The sequence below is a fragment of the Myotis nattereri genome (genome assembly GCF_964212035.1).
Source record: "Myotis nattereri genome assembly, chromosome: 1".
NCBI classification, from domain to species: domain Eukaryota; kingdom Metazoa; phylum Chordata; class Mammalia; order Chiroptera; family Vespertilionidae; genus Myotis; species Myotis nattereri.
This window is the reverse complement of record NC_138075.1, coordinates 22,100,052-22,120,894: the sequence shown is the minus strand read 5'-3', so window position 1 is coordinate 22,120,894 and position 20,843 is coordinate 22,100,052. Positions and strand designations below refer to the sequence as shown.

Below are 20,843 nucleotides of genomic sequence, written 5' to 3'. Positions count from 1 at the left end.
GCTAGAGCGTTGTCCTGCGGACCAAAGGGTCCCGGGTTTGAGTCTGGTCAAGGGCACCTACCTTGGTTGCAGGCTCCTCCCCAGCCCAGGTCCTGGTCGGGGCTCATGCAGGAGGCAACCAATCGATATGTTTCTCTCACATCGATATTTCTCTCTGTCTTTCCCTCTCTCTCTGTCTTTCTCCTCTCGCTAAAAATCAATGGAAAAATATCCTCAGGGGAGAATTAAAAGAAAAAGAATCTGGCTCTCCATCGGCAAGTCAAGGTGGGGACCACATGGACAGCTCCTTGGTGAAATGCACTGTGGGATTGTTTTAAGATGTCAGCTTTCTGGGCGTGTTGTAATAGTATTTGACTCAAAGATAGTTTCGTTGGCACTCAATGTTTTAGCGGCCCTCCCATTGCGTGGATTGGCTGGGGGACTCTGAGAGGAGGCATCTGTCTTGGGTTGGCCTCCTGTCTGGGGTCCAAAATCAGGGTGACGGGTTCCCCTGGGAAGCCAGGGAGGCTCTCCCCGACAGGCAGGCTTTGCAGCCTGGCCAGAGTGTGGCCTGACAGCCTCCAAGCCAGTAGAACTTGGAAAAATATTAGCGGCAGTTCACAGGGCCCCCCAAGTCCTTAGTACCGCTCTGGGCTTTCAGCAACCCTCCCTAGACAGCTTGTCTCTGCAAACTTCTCCTCACCTCCCTTCTCCCTCCGGCCACCAGCCTCCCGGTCCCACTCCATTTCCTCCTCCCGTCAGCCCCTGCCTGCCTTTCCCCAAGTGTTTTCTGAAAGATATTTGATTTCAGTGAAAGCTAGGCTGACATCGATGCAATGTGCGCTCACCCTTTGTGCTTGTTGGAAGGCGGAGGGCTCCTCCGGGGATTCTGGGTAATTGGGTTAGTGGCCAGCTCATGTCAGGAAATTAAAAGGAGGCCCCGATCAGGTTCCTGCTGCATGGGATTTAATGGCTTTGTATTTATAGAGTATTCTGCCTCTAGCCCATGCCAGAAATACCACCTTTCTGGCCCTTTGAATGAAGAAAGAAGATGAGAGATGGCTTACCTTTAAAAATTCTGTTTCTTTTCCAAAATGCATTCGTGTTCTGAAACAAACCGCCTCTCCTGCATTTCAGAGAATAGCTTTGAACTGGAGCCGGAGAACTCGGATATATGTTTGTATCCCCCGACCACTTTCCATCCTACGCGCACACACAGGCACACACACACACATGCGCACATGCGTGCACTCACACATATGTCTGATGGCTCACAAGATCATCCCACGTGGCCTGAAGCCTCTGGGCCACTCAGGCACGATGATCTGTGACCTCTGGCCAGGAAAGCGTGGATGGAAAGGAGTGCAGGGGATGATCGTATCTGCTGCGTCCTTATTACTGCTCAGTCAGGCTCTCTGTGCTTCAAGCATTGGGTAACAGGATTAGGGGCCATACAGACCCAGTAAACCCCCGCATCACCACTTATCAGCTCCTTGGGCAATTTACTTATGACTCTCTAAGCCTCCCTCTCCTCCTCTGTAAAAGGGGAATAATAATGGCCATTTTCATCTTGCTCCCACTTTACAAGGACAGCCCCTAGAGTTGTACCACAAGGCAGGGTGTTGGTCATTGATTTGAGATAGGTACCCTTCATCCTGTCATAAAGTTGGTTTTCCTTTGTGATCCAGAAGGCACTGTTGTCTCTCGCACAGCCTTTCTCCCCACTCCTTGAATGAGGACCTTCCTTCACATTTTCCTGGGGGGGCAAAAAAATAGAAATAGTCACGTGGGGGAATTTCTTACCCTTCTGCGATTGAATCCACAAACAAACCTGCTTCTTTTCTGCATTCACTCTTGTTAGAGCCAGCTCTGCTCCTATCAGAAGCCTGTCTACCACCTGCGCTCCAAACCCCTCTTTTTTAGCGAGGACTTCACTCCTAGAGCAGTTCTCTGCTTCGAGCCCTGTCACACACACTCTGCCTCGCTCACGAGTGGCTCATTTCCATCAGCACACTCACTGATATACTTCGGTTCTCCTATTTTGAAAACAAAATTAAAATGCATAACTGTATTTTCGGTCTCTATCTCCATCTAGCTACTGCTCCATTACTCTGCTCCCTTCTCAACAAAACTTGCCCAAAGGAGTTGTCAGATTTACTATATCTGCTTCCTTACTCCATCCACTTTTTAAAAAACTTCCTTACAAAGTAAACACTGAGTAGATCCAGAAAAATATTTATAGTACTGCATTATATTAGTTAGGGTAAGGCTAGGCTCCTGTGAGAGAGAGAGAGAGAGAGAGAGAGAGAGAGAGAGAGAGAGAGGAGAGAGAGAAAGAGAGAGGCAGGCACTCCTTTCCTCCCTCAAAAACCAAAACAAACAACTAAAAAACCAGAAACATAAGCATGATAAAAGTTTAGTTCTCTCTCATCTCTCATGTAACAGTCAACAGTCAGAGGTTTTCCAGGATTGATTGGCAGCTGGGCCATCCTTAGCAAGTGGCTTCCATGTGTGGACCCAGTCCTCCATCTCCTTGAGAGCCAGATCATTTGAAGGGCGGGACCCAGAGTGGCACATGGCCCTTTCATTCACAGTCCATTGGAGAACCTGGTCACATGGCCATACTGCTCTGCAAGGAATTCTGGGAATTGCAGTCATTAGCTGGGATACGATGTGCCCAGTTAAAATTCTTGATATGAAAGGGGGAATAACATTTTACTTATTTATTTTTATATATTTTATTGATTTTTTACAGAGAGGAAGGGAGAGGGACAGAGAGTTAGAAACATCGATGAGAGAGAAACATCGATCAGCTGCCTTCTGCATACCCCTTACTGGGGATGTGCCCGCAACCAAGGCACATGCCCTTGACCGGAATCGAACCTGGACCCTTCAGTCCCCAGGCCAACGCTCTATCCACTGAGCCAAACCGGTCAGGGCGGAATAACATTTTAGAGGACAAGCATTGTTATTTGCCAAAAATATACATGACGGATGAAGAATATTGATGCCTTCCATTTGGAGCAGCCGTGGGCAAACTACGGCCCGCGGGCCGGATCTGGCCCGTTTGAAATGAATAAAACTAAAAAAAAAAAAAAAAAAAAAAGATCGTACCCTTTTATGTAGTGATGTTTACTTTGAATTTATATTAGTTCACACAAACACTCCATCCATGCTTTTGTTCCGGCCCTCCGGTCCAGTTTAAGAACCCATTGTGGCCCTCGAGTCAAAAAGTTTGCCCAGCCCTGATCTAGAGTAAGAAAAAGACAATTACCTTTGCTTTTGAGGTTCTCTGTGTTCTTCCTCATTTCCGTTACCCTCAGAGGTAACCATTATCCCACTTTTGCATTGTTTTCCCTTGACTATCTTTATAGTGTCATCACATATCTATATCTCTCATGGTTGTTTTTTAGTTTTAATAAAATTATCCAATACATACTCTTCTGCATCTTGATATTTTAGCCAATATTTCTGAAGTGAATGCTTCTTGTTGCATGGTGCTGTAATTCATTTGTTTTCATATCGACCCGATAGTAAATGTTTTAGGCTTTGTGGGCCAAGAGATCTCTGTCTTGACTACTTAACTCTGACATGGTAATGTGGATGCAGCCACAGATAATATGTAAATGAACGAATGGGACTGCGTTCTCTTAAAATAGGCAGAGGGCTGGGTTTGGCTCACAGAGCATGAATTTAGTGGGTTTATTTAACTTTCTGCTGTTGATGGACGTTTGGAATTCAGGGCTTTTGCTCTTACAAATAGTGTTGTGTCCATGCTTCCCGTTGCACACATGTAAGGACTTACAGGCCTGGCTGTGGAAGGGCCAGATGTGCACATCTGCAGCTGTAAGAGATGACGTTAAACTGTTTTTGATTTGTTGTCCTGATTTACCATGTGCGTTCAGATGTTTTGGTTGTTCCCTATACTCACCCCTTTTACATTTTAGCTGGTGAGTGTAAAGCGGTGTCTTCTTACTGCTTTGATATATATTTTCTCGACTTTGAGGTAAGCATATTTTACATGTTTTATTAGCCACTTGGGATTCCTTTTCTGTGAGGGGCTTGTCCAAGCCTTTCCCTATTTTTCTGGCTTCTGTTTGTTTGTTTATTAATGGTTGTAGAAATCTTTATATATTCTGGCCATTTTGTTAGACCTTTTTCAGTTGTTTGTTTTGTAAAAATGTCACTTGTCGCTTCTTTCTCTTTACCGAGTCCCATGATGAACAGAAATTAGTAATTTTATTAAATGGAATTTATCTATCTTTTCCTTTATGGCTTGCATGTTTATGTCATTTAAAAAATATTTTCCTAACCTGCTTTGTAGAGATGTTTCCTTAATCTGCCTTCCCCACTTGGGTCGTTGGTCCTGCTGGAGTTGAGTTTTGAGTACGGTGAGCTGGTCACCTTCAGTTTGCTCCGGTGGGCTTCATTCCTGACCACGCAGAACCTGCCCTCCACAGCCCCTGAGTTGCCGAACCTGGTTTCTGCTCACTCAGCCTCTCAGCAATCGTATTTCACACAATTTTCCAGCCCTCCTTGGCCCTTTTTCTCTTTGCTTTTCTGACACCGTGCTTGCCTTACCTCTCTGACCATGCTTTTTAGTCTTCTTAGCAAGCTCCTCCTCTTTCCTCTTGACCTGTATATTTTGGTGTTATTCTGGATGTGGAACCAGGCCCTCTTCCTCTCCCACACCCTGCAGTTGATCTCGTCTAGGTCCGAGACTAGGTACAGATGACCCTCAGTCTTAACCTCCAGTTCTAGCTCCTTCCCTGCATTTAAGACTCCAGAATCTAACTGTCCTACTGGCATCTCCACTTGGATTCCTTACAAGGCATCAAAGATGCAACACATCTAGAGAGGAACTCTAGATTTTCCCCACCCTTCCCTCCACCATTCCAGGCTTCCCCATTTCCGGAATGGCATCTCTGTATGACCATCGCTCAAGCAAAACCTCGTAGCCACCCGTAGGTTTTGGCCTGCATAACAGTGTGACAATCCCCCTCTGAGTCAATGTCCAAAATGCATTTCAGATCTGCCTTCTTAGCTTCCTATGACCCTGACTCTGGTCAAGGGAAGCAAGTTTCCAAACTGGACTTCTGATTCCGCCCTTGGTCCCATTCATCTGACTCCCACAGCAGCTAGAGTGGCTTTTAAAACCCTAATATGATTCTGTCGCTTTGCTTTACATTATTCAGGGACGTTCTATTGCCCTTTGAATAAAATCTAAGCACTTGACTCTGGTCTTCGAGACCCTGCTCAATCTAGCGCCTCCCCACCTCTTCAGTGCCATCTTGCACCGTTCCTCTCCTGCCCCTCACTTCTACTCACTCTGTGGCAGCCTCACCAGCTTCCTTGTGATTCTCAAGCATGACAGGTAGGATCCTCGGGCTGTTTCCTCTGCCTGGAATGCTCTCCCCAGCCTGGCTCCTCAATGTAAATGCCACCTCAGAAAGGCTATTCTTCCCACTTCATTCTATTGTATACCATGATGTACTTCCTATGAATTTCTCCCAGTCTGAAATGATCTTATTTATTCTTTTGTTTGTATTCTTGTTCACTCTGACAGCCTCTTACACAATTGTTCTTGATTTAGGAACTCACAAATCCTTTTTGAAAATCCAGTGAAACTCTATCATGAGACATACGCAAGTACCAGCACATAAAATTTTGCTGACAATTTAAGAGCTTCGCAGAACTGAGAGGTTCCTGAAGCCAGATTGAGAGCTGATGTTGCAGAATCAGACTTTTAGAAATAGAAAGGACCTGAGGAATCATCGGGACCCCAGGATGGCCAAATGCCTTTAGTTGGACTCTCTCCTCTAGGGTGGGGTGTGGCTGCCTAGAGTGCATGATTGAAAGGCTTCTTAGGCAGGCTTCTTAGGCAGTGTCTGGGATCAGTAGGCAAGAGTGCCATGAGTGATTAGCAATGTCTGCCACAGACTGGGAAAGGGAGGGCAGTGGCATTGCCGAGAGCTATTTGCCATGTCTGATCTGGTGCATCTGAATTTAAGTGATTTGCCCAAGGCCACACAGTTAGTAAATAAAAAAACCTGGATAGAATCTAGTCTCCTGGGTTATGTAAGAGTTCCTCCTAAGAAGCCCATTTCAACTCAAGTAGAGGGCTTGGCCAGTAGCAGAGCCCATAGGACTTCCTCAGAAGGGAAAAAAGAAGGGAAAGGAAGGGGAGGTTGGGCTGAAATAATTTTTCCTTGGAGGGTGTATAGTTTGGGGACTTCCTGGTAGCAGGGAATGCAGCCATAGCTGCAAATGTCCTTGGGGAAATGATCCCCTGGGTGAGAAGGATCCCCAGGAGAGAGCAGCACCAGATGGACACATTCCTAATAGGCAGGAGGCCAGAGGCTCATCCCTCAGTGCCATTGTACCCACCCTGGAGCAGCTGGCACCGCCCGGGGATATTAGGTGGCATGCGTGCTTCTCCACCTCTTGGCTTTCATTGAGTCCCGTGTGAGACACTCTTCACTATGACGATATGGCACGGGGGTGAGAGGCAGCCTCCAACAGCCGTACTTTCCAAGGTCGCAAGGTGAGCTCACCTGTCACCCAGAAATCCCCGCAGGACAGGTGGCTGGAGGCAGTCCCACATATGCAGGGGATGTGGGTGAGTGGTTAGGGCATTCTGCTGGGGTGCCCACCGGCATATCCACAGCCTCTGGGCCCACAGGAGCCCAGGGTACCCACATCACCCTTGGGTGGTTTTCTCCTCTTCCTGGAGATGGTCATCTGTGCGTTGGTAGGACATAGAGGCAAAGAGTCAACCGCTAAGACCCTTGGGAAGAACATGGGTCAGGTAAAAGTACTGAAAAAAAAAGGGGGGGGTGTTGATGCAGTGCTCCCCAGACCTGGCAGATAGTCAGAATTATTAGAGGAGCTTTGAAAAATGACCCATTCCTGGACATCACCCCAGAGCCGCTGACACAGGGTAAGTCCTCCGAGTCGGCGTAGCTCTCAAGTTCAGGGCTAGGGAGGTGGGACTGGAGATGAAGGTTCAGCTCCTCCCTCTCACACTTCCTGGTTGTGTGACCATGAGCAAGTCGCCTGATCTTTCTGAGCCTCACTTTTCATGTGGGAAAATGCTAATGTCTTCTACCTCCTTTCCCACTGTTCCGCAGATCAAAGGAGATATGGAAATAGCTCTGTTAACTGTGAAGCATTTCACTGCATGTCCGTGAATCTGCTTCATCGTTAATATGCCAAGGGCATTGGATTTGAGGGAAGCGAGTGGGGTTCCTGGGTAAGGGGAGGAGAAGGGTCTTGACCACAAAAACTTTGCATGTCAGGAGCGATCCTGCCCTTACGTGTGGACAGCAGCTCCGCAGAGGAGGCCGGGAAGGACACGGGCTCCAAGGCCTTGTCTGAGCCTTTCCGTCCGGGAGAGAAACATGACAGGGGCAGCGCCCGGGACGGGCTCAGGGCCAGGTGCAGGGCCACGCTTTTCAGAGCTCTGCCGGTTATTTTTAGTGCCTGGGTATAAATGAAAGAAATTTAAACTGCCCCCCGCAGCTGCCGCCCTGCACACTCGGCTATTTTTACTTCCGAAAGACTGGGCTCTGGTCCAGCTGAGGGAGGGAAACGGAGAAGAAAGGTGGAGGGTCGGGTGGGGGTGGAGAATTGGGAATTATTTTTCTTCCATTAAGAAAATAGAAGCCCGATGTTATCAGTCAGCAAGTGGACATCCGATCCAGGATGTGGCAGCCACCAGCCCTGGGCGCTCTGGGCACCCTGACATGCCTGCAGTGGGTTGGAGAGGTCAGCAGGTGGGGCATGGGTTGCAGAGAGGTTTGGGGAGCCCCACTCCCCTCCTCCCAAGGGGGCCTGCAGCTTCTTTGATGTTGCCTGTGCCCTAAGCTGGGGAGTGAGATTGGATACTGCAGACATGGAGACAGCAGCCTAGTGATGAGACTGGGGGGGTTAGAGTGGGGGGGGGGGGTTGGGGGCCTCAGGACTGCAGCCAAGGGTGGGGCCTCTGCCCTTTGCCCTGGGTGCATATTCAGGAGAGCGCTGTGTTGGAGCTGTGTGCCCTGGCACAACCTCTCTGAACCTCAGTTTCTTCTGGGCTTTCATTTAATGCATCTGGCCCGTGGCAGTTATAGCGAAGGAGGTGTGTTCCTCCCAGGAGGAAAGCGGGTAGTTCAGGCCAGACTCTACCACCTTCAATAGCAGATGAAAGGAAAGCAGGTACTATGAAGTGCCTACTGTGTACCAAGCACTTTGCCATGTTTCACACATTTTATGTTATTTAATTCCTCTAACCTGAGAAAGGTCAAACATATAAAAAACCTTTTACCAGCTTTATTGAGATAAAATTCACCCATTTAAAGTATGCAAATCAATGGTTTTTAGGTATATTACAGTATTAATGTTTTTTAATTATGGAAAAATATATAATGATTCCCACTTTAAAACCCATTCTTAAATGTACAATTTAATGACATGAAGTACATTCACAGTGTTTTGCAACCATCACTACTATTTCCAAAACCTTTTCATCATCCCAAACAGAAACTACTCATTTAACAATAACTCCCATCCTTCCTGCCCTCCAACCCCTGGCAACCTTCAATCTACTTCCAGTCTATTCTAGGTATTCTTATGAGTGAAATCATATAATACCTCTCATTTTGTGTCTGGCTTATTTCACTTAGTATATTTTCCAAGTCCATCCATGTAGCATGTATCAGATTTTATTCCTTTTTATGACTGAGTATAGTGCCACATTTTGTTTATCCCTTCATCTGTCAATAGATAATTGGGTTGCCTCACCTTTTGGCTATCTTCTATCCTATATAATAAAAGGCTAATATGCAAATAGACTGAACAGCAGAATGACCGGCCACTATGATGCACACTGACCACCAGGGGGCAGACACTCAACTCAGGAGCTGCCCCCTGGTGGCCAGTGCACTCCCACAGGGGGAGTGCCACTCAGCTGGAAGCTGGGCTCATGGCTGGCGAGTGCAGCGGTGGTGGCCTCCGCAGCAGCAGCAGTAAGGACCCTCAGGGGATGTCCGCGGGCCTAAGCCAGCAGTCGGACATCCCCCGAAGGGTCCCAGACTGCGACAGGGCACAGGCTGGGCTGACGGACCCCTGCCCCATGCACGAATGTCGTGCATGGGGCCTCTAGCATATCTATAAAAGCCTAACTGACCGTTCGACCATTTTCCTGGTAGCTATGATGCACAATGACCACCAGGGGGCAGATGCTCCAACCAGTAGAGGAGGGAGCCCGTTTCCTCGCAGAATTGGCTGTGGGTTAGGTTGCTGCTGGGGCACTGTCGGCCCCAAATCTGCTTCACCTGCACCCCGGACCCAGAGAGGAGGGAGCCCGATTCCGGGGTGCATCATCCAAGAACCGCCCTCTCACAATCCGGGACCCCTCAGGGGATGTCGGAGAGCCAGTTTCGGCCCGATCCCCACAGGCCAGGCCAAGGAATCCGTGCACTGGGCCTCTAGTTGTGAATAATGCTGCAATGAACATTGGTGTGCCAGTATCTGAATTCCTGATTTCAATTCTTTTGCATATAGTATACCTAGGAGTGGAAATACTTGGTCATATGATAATTCTGTTTAGCTTTTTGAAGAACCACTAAGCTGTTTTTCACAACAGCCACATCGTTTTATATTTCCACAAGGAGTAGTTACAATTTCTTAATTAACCTTTTTATTTTGAGATCGTTGTAGATTCACATGCAGTTGTAAGAAATAATACAGGAGATCCCATGTGCTCGTTACCCAGTTTCTCCAGTGGTAACATCTTGTAAAAGTATAGGACAATATCTCAGCAGACAATTGCCTTGACTATATCAGTCAAGATATAGGACATTTTCAAGGGTGAAGTATTTTTAATATTAATAATAGTGGCTAACACTTAGCACTTCCTATGTGCCATCTATATATAATATTTTCAATGCCTTACATGTATTAACTCACTTAATCCTCACAACAATCCTACAAGGTAAGTACCATTATCAGCCCCATTTTACAGGTACAGAAATTGAGGCACAGAGAAGTGAAGAAGTAGTAAGGGGTAGAGTCAGGGCTGACCCTGAGCCTAGTGCTTTTTTCTTCTGTTCCAGAGGCCTCCACAAAGTAAAGTTGCTGCTCTCGAAGTAAACACAGTCACCAGGTAGGCATAGGAAGCTGTAGTCAGGAAGGCCCCGGGCGCTTGCATCCAGGTGTGATGATGGAGCATCTCAGCATGGACTAGGTTACTCTTTCTGTTCACCTTGTCTTCCCCCTGTTCCTTGCCAGGGTGACCAAGCCCATCCCACCTCCCCGCTGTCTTGGTCAGGGTTGGGCCAGAGCAGATGTGAGAACTGGGGCTGCATTTAGAGGTCAAAGTCTTGGCCACACCCTGGCCCAACAGAAAGGGACAGAAATGTTGGGAGTCGGGAATAAACACCCCAAGGTCCCCATTCCCTCGTCTCCTGTGGCGCCTCCAGGAAGCACACCTGGTAGGAAGCCAGGGGACAGGGGATCCCAGCAGACAGCAGGGCAGGGGAGAGGAGAGTGTGGAACTGGAGGAGCAAAGGAAGCCCAGCCTACCCCGCAGCACAGAAAGGTGCTCGGGGGGAGCTGTCTCTGCCTCTGACAGCGTGGAGGCCACAGTGGGGCCTTCTGTGGATTATACGCTGTGGTACGGCCTCTGGGCAGGATCGGCCCACCAGCGATGAGGGAGGCTGTCCTCAGCTGAGGCCACACAGGCTTTCATGTGCTCCGTGGCATCTCTGGGGGTGCCATTCAGACTGAGTTCTAGGTGAATGGAGCCCCGGAGCTGTGTGGTGTGGTCCTGGCAGGGTCTCTCTGCTGCTTGTCTTCTAACATGAAGGCTCTTGGCCCGTTGAGAGATGCCGGGTGCCAGAGAGGTTAGAGCCTGGGCTCTGGAGTCAGACTCAGGTCCTACCTGTGTGGCCTCTTCAAGTTACTCCTCCTCTCTTAGCCTCACTTTCCCCATATGAAAAATGGGATAGTAAAAGCGGCTCCCTCATAGGATGGCTGCGATTCCTAAGTAAAACCCATACGATGCTCAGAGCACAAGCTGTACCTGGTAGCAGCTGGTCAGTAGACGTGAACTTCTGCTTATACTTGTGTCCACAAGATTTAGGGGGGTCATCCTTTGCCAAGAAGGGGGGACAATTCCTTATCTGGTTTTGGGCTCAACGAAAGGAGTCGGTCTGCACAGGTGCATGTATTTAGTGATTATCACCCTTTTTTGTGTTCATGGTGCTTACAAACTTAAATTTTGGCCTGCATCTGTGAAGAGGTTAAACCAGCGGTTCTCAACCTGTGGGTCGCGACCCCTTTGGCGGTTGAACGACCCTTTCACAGGGGTCGCCTAAGACCATCCCGCATATCAGATTATTTACGATTCATAACAGTAGCAACATTACAGTTATGAAGTAGCAACGAAAATAATTTTATGGTTGGGTCACAACATGAGGAACTGTATTTAAAGGGCCAGAAAGTTGAGAACCACTGGGTTAAACCATGTGAGCAATGGTTAAAACCAAGGACATGTTTATGAAAGTACCAATAAGATGATACAATCAATCCAATAATCCCAGGCAGGAATTGTGAATTAATTAGTATTTTAATCTGCTCCCTGAGCCTATTTTATTAAATATAAGGACACAAACAATAAGACAACTCCCATTTCAAGCTCACGTCTCCTTTTTTTTTCAGTTTGGTATTTGTAAGACTTCAACATCCTAATTTAAAAGTCATTGCCCATCGTGTCGGTGGAAATTGCTCTCCGCTGTGAGTTACGAGAACTTGACTGGGAGAGGCTTAAGCACTGATGAATGAGATCGATTTCCCCTCTAACAGGAAGTGTGGAGTCGGGCGGTTGCTGCATTGCACAGGCTGCTCAGACACAGCATCAAGTGCTCCGGCTCTTTCTTCAGGCTCTTTGCTGTCCTCACATGGCTGCCTCTCGGTTGCAAGGTGGTGGCCACAGCTCTGGGCTTCACCTTCCAGGTCAGGGTAGGAGAAAGGCAACAGTAGCTACGTCAGCTCGTGTGACTCTTTTATCAGAAAGGCAAAACATTCCTGGAAAGCCCCCACCGTGGAATTTCCCTTCTATCCCATTGGCCAGAACCAAGTCATATGACCAGCCCTTGTTACCTGGGAAAGTGGGTAACAGGATGGTTGGGACTGACTAGGGCACATTGTCTTCACAAACAGAACCCTGGTTCTGTTCGTGTGGAAGAGGGGGGAATGGAATGAAAACTGGGTAGACAGCTAGTGATGTCTGCCAGACACAACTGTGAGAACTGGGTGATCCACTTCTCAAGGTTTCATGATCCGACATCTTGCTCTCGGGATGAAAACCCAGTCCATACCTCTTGAGGAAGGGCTTCTTGTTTACTAAAAAAAATCTATACTAATAAAAGGGTAATATGCTAATTAGACCAGGAGACCTTCCAGACAAAGCCATGGTGGCGGGGCTGAGACAGAGGTGGTTAGGCGCTATCAGGCCGGCAGGAGAGGGCAGCTGGGGGCGAGCAGGCCAGCATGGGGGGCGGGGGGGCAGTTGGGGGCAATCAGGCTGGCAGACAGAGTGGTTAGGGGCGATCAGTCAGGCAGGCAGGTGAGCAGTTAGGAGCCAGTGGTCCTGGATTGCCTAATCCAGCAGTCGGACATCCCCTGAGGGGTCCCAGATTGGAGAGGGTGCAGGCCGGGCTAAGGGACACCCCCCCCACCGTGCATGAATTTCGTGCACCGGGCCACTAGAATATATATATATATATATATATATATATATATATATATATATACACACTGGCCAATAAAAGTCTAAGCACCATTGAGCAATGTCCGTTTAGGTAGAATGAGAGGAATTCAGACCTCTGTGCCCTTGTGGAGCTGACCCTTCTCAGTGCAGAGCAGATCATGTCAATAAAGACAAATGCATAGGAGGCAGGGAGGGGATTGGCCTGAAAACACTGTGCAAATATAGAAAGTAAAGAGTGCTTGGCCATGGAAGGAGGGTGCCCAAGGAAGTTCAAGTCCATAAAGGGTTGTCTGTGGACGGGTATCATCTTGTTGGATGGGGTGAAGGGTAGGAACTGATTCAGAGACAGAATGTAGCTCAATACAAGGAGGAAATTTCCTAAGGAATGAATGGCCTGTCTTGAGGGAGTGGATTTCTGGAGGGACAAATGGAAACTGGAGAAAAGATCAGACTCTGAGATTCTTCTGCTTCCTAAGTCTGGGGGGCTTCATTTCAGCGGGGCACACCATGTTACTCGGACACTGGATTGGGCAACAAAGACGAACGAAAGTCCTTGCCCAGGAGGTGCCCACAGTCCCCCAGGAAGAGGGATGTGCGCTGTATTGTGAAAAGTTGTTGTTTTGGCTGTAGTTACTGTAAGAGAGGATGAGCAAAGGGAGCCCAGGAAGAGTGTCAGGAGAGAGAATGCTTGAACCGGGCCTTCAGACAGTCGGGGTGTGAATTGCCTTTGGGAATAGTGTGGGCAGGAGGGATAAGGGCACTTCCCTTAAGTGGTGCCCTTCTGCCCAGTCCCCGCCTCTGGGAAGGAGTCCCTGGGTTGAGAAACACATGCTTCTGCCACAGGACCCTTCTACTGGAAACGATCGTTAGCAAACCCTGCCTGTGGCACAGGTGTGGGGGCAGGGTGCTCAGCAAATGGGGCAGACCAGGGCCCTGTCCTCTGAGAGCCCATTGAATTGAAGAGCTGATGGGACTGGAGGGAAGCAAGCAGGAGGGGGCAGGAGAAGTGCCAGGTGAATGCTGAGCCACAGGGTGCTGGGTGACAGCCTCACCTGCCTGCTGGAACCACTTCCCAACTTGCCGAGCATTTCCCCATTAGTATGTCATTGGATCGTCACAAAAGCCACGTTCGGTGAGTGGAGTTGGCGTTACTATTGCCTCCTCCCCTGTCCGTGATGAGGGAATCGAGGCTACATGACCCGTAAGGGGCAGAGACGGGCCTGGGACCTTGATCATTGGATCCCCTGGCCTGAGGCGATTACATGGAAAGCAGGCGGGAAGTGAGGGGAGTAAACACATCTCACACCACGGTTTGTGCGTAATCAAAACCAACTTAAAATAATACAACAAAATGACCTGATCATTGATACATTTATTGATTGAAGCCATTGACCACTATGCTATAAAGATCTGGAGGAGAAAATTTAAAGGAGAGTTTACACTTTCGTGCCCTGGGAGGTCATACCTGGAATGGCAAAGAGCTTGGATGCTGGCTTTTTTATTAGGAAAACTACTAAATCTCACTGGGGGAGAAAAGGGGGCGGGGGTGGGGTGGGAGGATAAAATAGGGATAATAGCACCAGCTTTGTATGCTGTGAATTTCGTAGGGCAATACATACAGAAAGTCCTTTGTCAATTAGGCTGTTCACATTGTCACTGTTAATGTACACAGTGCTGGGGGAGAAAAATGAGGATGATGGTAATAGTTACAATTTCTTAAGCACCCACTGCATATGGGGTACCATGGCAGACCCTGCAGTAGGATCGAGTCTCTCTGGGCATAAGGGGCACCTAGTTGGTAGGGGGAGGCCCAGTTTGTTTTGGATTCCTGGAAGAGGCTCCCGGCCTGGGTGGGGTGGGGGCGGGGAGGGAAGGAGGCACCCCCATTTCTGTATTCATCAAGACTTTCTTGAACACTCACTAAGGGTCAGGTCCTGTATCAGGACAGAAAACATTCCAGGTGGAGGCAGCGACAGAGGTGACAACTGCCGCTCTCCCTGTCTTGCTAAGGGATAGGTCCCTCTTTTTACTTTTTGTGGAGAAGTTTCCATCCTTGTTGACAGCTGCCTGGGGCCAGGCGGGCTGGGAGGGAGGGGAGAGCTCGTGAGGCGACCTTCAAAGAGAGAAAGTCGGTGATGTGGGGAAGGGCTCCTCCTGGAGTCCATGTCAGACCCTGGCACATAGTAGGTGCCCAGGAAATGGGGGTCCTCGCGTCCCTCATGAATGAAGTGAGGCATTTTCACTCTTGGTCTTGCCAGCTCTCTGAGGGGGAGCCACGCTGGTGGAGGGTTGACTCCCCCTGGGTGTAGTAGGCAGGGGGCTGCTGTGTGGCTGTGTCACAGGGTGGGGCCAGGAAAACTCTGCCAGACAGAGGACTCCCCAAAAACCTTCAAGGGAAGAACCATCCTTCCTGTGTGCGCCTGCTCCTTCTGCCCTCTCCGAAGGGGCTTGGGGGGCAGGGGGCGCGAATGTGGGCCGAAGTCGTAGCAGCACAGGTGTTTAGGTTTCGTGCCAGATAGGATTCAGCTGGCCCTCCAAGGTCCCAGGGACGGACGGACGGGAGTTGATTGACAGCAGACCTGCTCGGCTGCTGGAGTGCAGCACTCCCCAAACTCTCCCGTGCTGCGAATCACCTTGTTAAAATGCTGACTCTGACTCCTTGGGGGTCAGGCCTGAGATTTTTGCATTTCTAACGAGCTCCTGGAGGCTGCTGATGCCGCTGGCCCTGGACCGCACTTTGAAGGAAGGCAGCCCTTGGTGGCCCCCCCACATGTACTCAGCCATCTACGCTTGCTGGTACGCTGACCTGCCACCTTGGGGCTGCAGCTCTGCCCGGGGCTTTCTCTGGCCACCAGAGCCAGCTCAGCCCGGACCTATGAAGCCCACTGACTGTGTGCTAGGGGGCTCCGTGCCCTGCATCCTTGTCTCTGCTCCCGGGGAACCCCCAACAGAGGTGGTCAGTTGCAACCCACTCTGGCCCCTGAAGCAAAAGGGGAGCTCATTGGGAGCCTATCAGGAGGCTCAAGGACCACACCCAGAACCAGCCGAGGACTCGGGGAGCCCGGAGAGCCCAGGCTCAGGGGACGCAGTGACCAGGAGGGTCTGGCCCAGGGCTGCCTCTTCTTTGTGTCACTTGATCCTGATTCAAAGCCAATTGGCTCTGCCTGTGTCACCATCCATGCTTCCACTTCCAGAGGACCACTCTGATACCCACAGCGGGGGTGGGCACAGGCCCCCCAACTAGACCCACAATAGGGGGATTGCCTTTGTACAGGAAGCAGGGTGGGATGCTGAGTTTCCTGGCTATAGGGTGAAAAGGAGGCAACTGATGAACATCCTGAGCAGTGACTGCATGCCCCACCGCGCCCCCCCTTGTCCCCCCCCCCCCCGCCCGCACCCACCCAAAGACGTCTCCTGGGGCAGTCTGCTAGGTTTGATGAGCTCAAGGCAGCCTCCTTGCCCTCCAGGAGGTGGATGTGTTCAGAGCCCCTAACTGGAAACACGTGGGATGGGCGCTCCTGCCTGGAAGTTCCTTTAGGGCGTTTAAAGAGGTGGCCCCTGCCCGCTAGGTAAACAGTAATTTTACTCTCAGTTGTTCTGCTCTGGGAAACTTCCTCTCCTGTACATCCTGTACATGAAACAGCCGGAAAACCACCCCCAGCTTGAAGGGGATCTAAGCTTCCATTCTGTTCAATTGGGATTATTCCTGCCTTCCTCTTCTCTCCTCTCCCGCACCCCACCCCCCCATTCCAGGGGAGGCCTGGGCTGATAGGACCTGTGGGTACTGCAAGCTGGGAGGATGGAAGGAGCCAGGACCTGTGGAAGATGTACTGGGGGAGGGCAGGGCTCTGGGAGGGTGAAGCTTGACCTTTGGGGAAGGAACGGAAAGTTGAACTTAGGGGGTCAAATCAGAGCGGGTGGCAGCCGCTGAGCTCTCTTCCTCTCAGGACTCTGGCCCCGACTTCTCACGTGTTTTAGTCAAGGCCCATTTCATGGTAAGGAAAGGCCCGCCCTTCTGTTTTCTGTGTTCGCTTCCACTTTGGAGCTGACGTGGTGGGTACCATCCATCCTTTCGGGTCAGGCCACGCAGGGGGTGGCCAGTCAGCTGTGTGCCCTTGGATGAGGTGCCCTCGCCAGGCCTGCCCACTCTGCTCGCTGGTGAGGGTGTCAGATGGTACAATGTGTCTGTCTAGACAGCAGGAGCAGGGGGAGGGGCGGGTTTCTTCTGAAAACCAGGGACCCAGTAACAATACAGATCTCTCCGGGACGGGGCCTCACTCCTGGAAATGCGTGTCAGTGTGAGCGGCCATGCTGCTTCTGCAGCTGCTGCTGAGATAGGTCTAGGCATGGATTTCCCAGATGTGGCCGGGGCCACCTGCGTCCGCGTCCTGCGGAGACTTTGCATAGATGACCGACTCGAGACCTCTGGCCTAGAGCCTCTGAGGGTGGGATCCGGAAATTGACATCGGCAGGGAGGGTCCACCCCGATGCTGCCTAGGTGAAAAGTTTGAAAATCCTTATTTGAACTCTTCTGAGGCACTTGCCAGTGTCAGGTACCCCTTCCCTCGCTTGGCCCGCTGACTCGCCCCTCCCCGGATTCACAGCAGGCCTGAAACGTTCTGTCTTCTTTCCCAGCACGAGGAGGAGCTGTTGTTGCTCGTTCCCTTTCAGAAACAGAAACACTCAGGAGCTGCAGGTTGCTTGGGATGGATTTCAAGAGGATGCTGAATCCGTAGAGGCAGGACCGGGCCCGGGCAACTGGAATGGGCCATTACTGTAGAAAATTGTTTCGGGATTGTCCAGCCACCTGGCCTGAGGCTGGCCATCAGCAGCTGTCAGAGGCCATCAGGTTGGGCCCTGAAGGACTCAGCCAGGGCTGGAATCCCAGTCAGCGCTGACAGCCCTGGTGATGTCGAACAACTCCTGAGCCTTCCTGCCCTTCCTCCCAACAGGTGTGCGTCTTGACCGAGTGCGTGGAGGCCGCCAGAAATACAAGCGACGGCTGGACGCGGAGAACAGCCCGTACCTGAGCTTACAGATTTCCCCACCTGCTAAAAAGCCATGTGAGTGCCAGGGCCGTCCATGCCCCTTCTGCCAGCATCTGTACTGGCACATCTGACATGCCATCTTCCCAGTGCTGGGTTATGGGACACTGTGGATCTGGGGGAGGAGGCATCAGTGCCTGACAGTGACGCCAGGTGCTTCAGAATGAGACCGTAATCAGAAGGCCTTTCCCCATGGGGTGCCCCAGAACGTGGCTCCAAATGCAGCGTGGTCCTGAGGGGCCTGGGCTCCAGCATCCAGAACATGCCCCTCTAGCCGCCCACATGCAGCGGGCTCTTCTTGGGAGAACTCACCAGGCAACTTCCCTTGGAGGCTCTTGCTCAGCAACCGGAGTCGCCACGGCCAGCAGCCCTGTGGAGTCAGGAAGGGAGGGACGATTACAGCCATGTTTGACCTTCCCGGGCTCCTCATACCTGACTTGTCTTCCCGACCCCTCCCGGCCTCCACCCCAGCCCCGTTCCTCGTGCCAGCCATTTACTTCCCTCCTTTGGTCTCTGCAGTGACCAAGATCGTCTCCTACCTGCTGGTGGCTGAGCCAAACAAGCTCTATGCCAGGCCTCCCCCTGGCATGCCTGAGGGCGACATCAAGGCCCTGACCACTCTCTGTGACCTGGCGGACCAAGAGCTCGTGGTCATCATCGGCTGGGCCAAGCACATCCCAGGTGAGTCACATAGGGGCAGGGAGAGAGTGCGCGCAGGGGCCCCGGCCGCTCTCCCCACGGCTGGCCTCGAGCCCCGTAACACCTTGGCAAGCCTGTTTGCCTCTGGTTTCTTTGTCTCTCCCTGTGGGAGTGGAGGTGAGCCTGTGTTTGGATGGTCCCGTAATGTCCCTAAACCTCCAGGGGCTCCTCAGAACTGGTTATCATTCTAAAGGGGTTATGATTGCATCTACAAGGGGTGATATTCAAAGGGCAAGTTCTTTGAATCCTCGTAGACCTTATTGGAAATATGCTGGAAAACAAGGCAGGAGAGGATCCGCTCCCTAGCTCCGTTAGGGGCCAGTGGAGTGGAACGGCTAAGAACATGGCTTGGGAATCAGATGGGGATTCAAATTCTGGGCCTGCAGCTTTCTAGCTGAGTAACCCTGGGCGGCTCCATCCGCCTCTCCAAGGGACTTATCTCCCACATGGGCTGCGCCGTGAGGCTGACATGTGGCCATACGTGTGCACACGAGGCACATGCTAACGTCAGCTGCACGCTCACTGTTGCCAGCAGGGAGGCCTGTCTCCTTGTCTGGGTTCTTTGATTTTGCGATCATTTCTGGCCTGGGAAGTACATGTAATGGACATGCTTCAGACGATACAGACTTTTCTTCATTGCGTGCGGCCCCCGACCCCTTGTTCAGCTTTCCTTGCTCTGGATAAATGGTGGGAGCTGGTTTTTAATTTTGTTTCTGTAGACACTGGCACCCACATATTTTGTATGACCTACACGGTGGGACCTTGCTGACGTCTGTGCAGTGTATCCCTTTAAGGTTCTAACACACTCGCTCGTCGTGCGGTGGGGACAGCCTATTGTCCTCTGGCGCTGGCTCTCCTGGACTTGGATCCTCGCGCGCCATGTGGCACGGGGCCCCTCATCTTGCCTGCAGGTCCTTTTTCTGTTTGCTTGTCACGAGCTCTGAGTGATGAATACGCTTACATGCTGATGTAGCAAAGATGTCCTGGCCTTGAGATCCGAGGCCCACCGAGGCCCACAGTTGATGGGGCGAGTGAAAAGGTCTTCATGGGAGTCGTGTGCACAGCCTACAGGGAGGTCCCTCCCCGCAGGCGGGGGCTGGTGGGGAGCTGTGTGGCTCAGAGGGGATGCTGGTGCCATTTAGCCGGCAGATGCCGACAATCCCCACTTTGGAACTCCCTGTGGCCCGAGGTATTTTGACTCAGGGGTGGGCTCACTGGGGATCTGGACTGGAGCGCCCTCACTAAGGAGCTCAGCCTCTTGGGATTACACACTCAGTGGTTTTGAATCTGCCCTGTGCTGGTTCAGCACAGATGCGGGGTCAGGCCACTGCTTAAGACACCTCAGCCTGGATTGCTCCACTAACCCAGGGCCAAATCGGGCACAGCTCCCCTGCACCCCTCCCCATCACTCACTCCTCTTCAGGGTTGAGCAGATATAGTACCCAAGCGATGGCTCAGGAGTGGCTCCTGGTGGTCCTCCGGTCCATTGCTTCCCTCTCCTACCACCCAGCCCTGCACCACCTCCCAGAGGGTAGGGTAGAGCTAGGAAGCACCCTCTCCCCTGCACCCATTTCTCCCCGTCCGTCCTATCATCCCAGCACTGTCTCCTGTTTGTGCCCAACCAACAGGGCAGTGGGCAGAGCAGAGTGGTTCCTGGGGATACAGACCCTGGATTCAGGCAGACCTGGGTTCTGATCCCAAGCTGCCCTTTCTGGTATTACAAGACCTTCCTTCCTTCCTTCCTCCCTTCCTTCCTTCCTTCCTTCCTTCCTTCCTTCCTTCCTCCCTCCCTCCCTCCCTCCCTCCCTCCCTTCCTTCCTTCCTTCCTTCCTTCCTTCCTTCCTTCCTTCCTTTTCTTTCATCAGTCTCCTCTCCTGGGAACTGGGACTCAGAATAGAGCCCCTTTCCCAGGTGCTAGGAGGAGAGGGCACACTTGGCCCAAGCCCGCACACAGCAGAGATCATGACCATCGTTGTTGCTAACACATTATTGCTGATAGTGTTAAAAGCCCCCTTTCGCATCATCATTTCTCTTTGTCCACAGCTGAATTCTTTTTGATTAAAAAATAAAATAAACACAGGGGCTCACTTGTTCACCTCAAACACTAATTTGCCTATTTTGCATAAATCTGCATGCTGAATTATTTGGGCCTGACCTTCTAGTGTTTACTAGTAAGGTAAAATTAATTAATAGAGCTCCTGCCACTGCATGTAAACCTCATATTAAGGGCGATGACACATCAAGTGCCTGATACATTTCAGGATCTGCATCCTTTGGCCCATCGACTGAAGGGTCCCAGGCTCGATTATGGTCAAGGGTGTGCACCTTGGTTGCAGGGTCAATCCTTGACCCAGTCAGGGCACGTGCAA

General features: G+C 51.0%; 1 protein-coding gene across 3 annotated transcripts in view; it reads left to right on the top strand.

The window, feature by feature from the left end:
- The window catches only part of ESRRB (estrogen related receptor beta), a gene marked incomplete at both ends in the record, with an annotated part of 164,257 nt that overhangs the window by 130,507 nt on the left and 12,907 nt on the right, over positions 1 to 20,843 (top strand). For all 3 annotated transcript variants that reach the window (XM_081111070.1, XM_081111071.1, XM_081111069.1), the window contains 2 exons: positions 17,683 to 17,793; positions 18,295 to 18,456. In XM_081111070.1, coding sequence (XP_080967196.1) covers positions 17,683 to 17,793; positions 18,295 to 18,456 — 273 coding nt within the window. The remainder of the gene's footprint in view (positions 1 to 17,682; positions 17,794 to 18,294; positions 18,457 to 20,843) is intronic.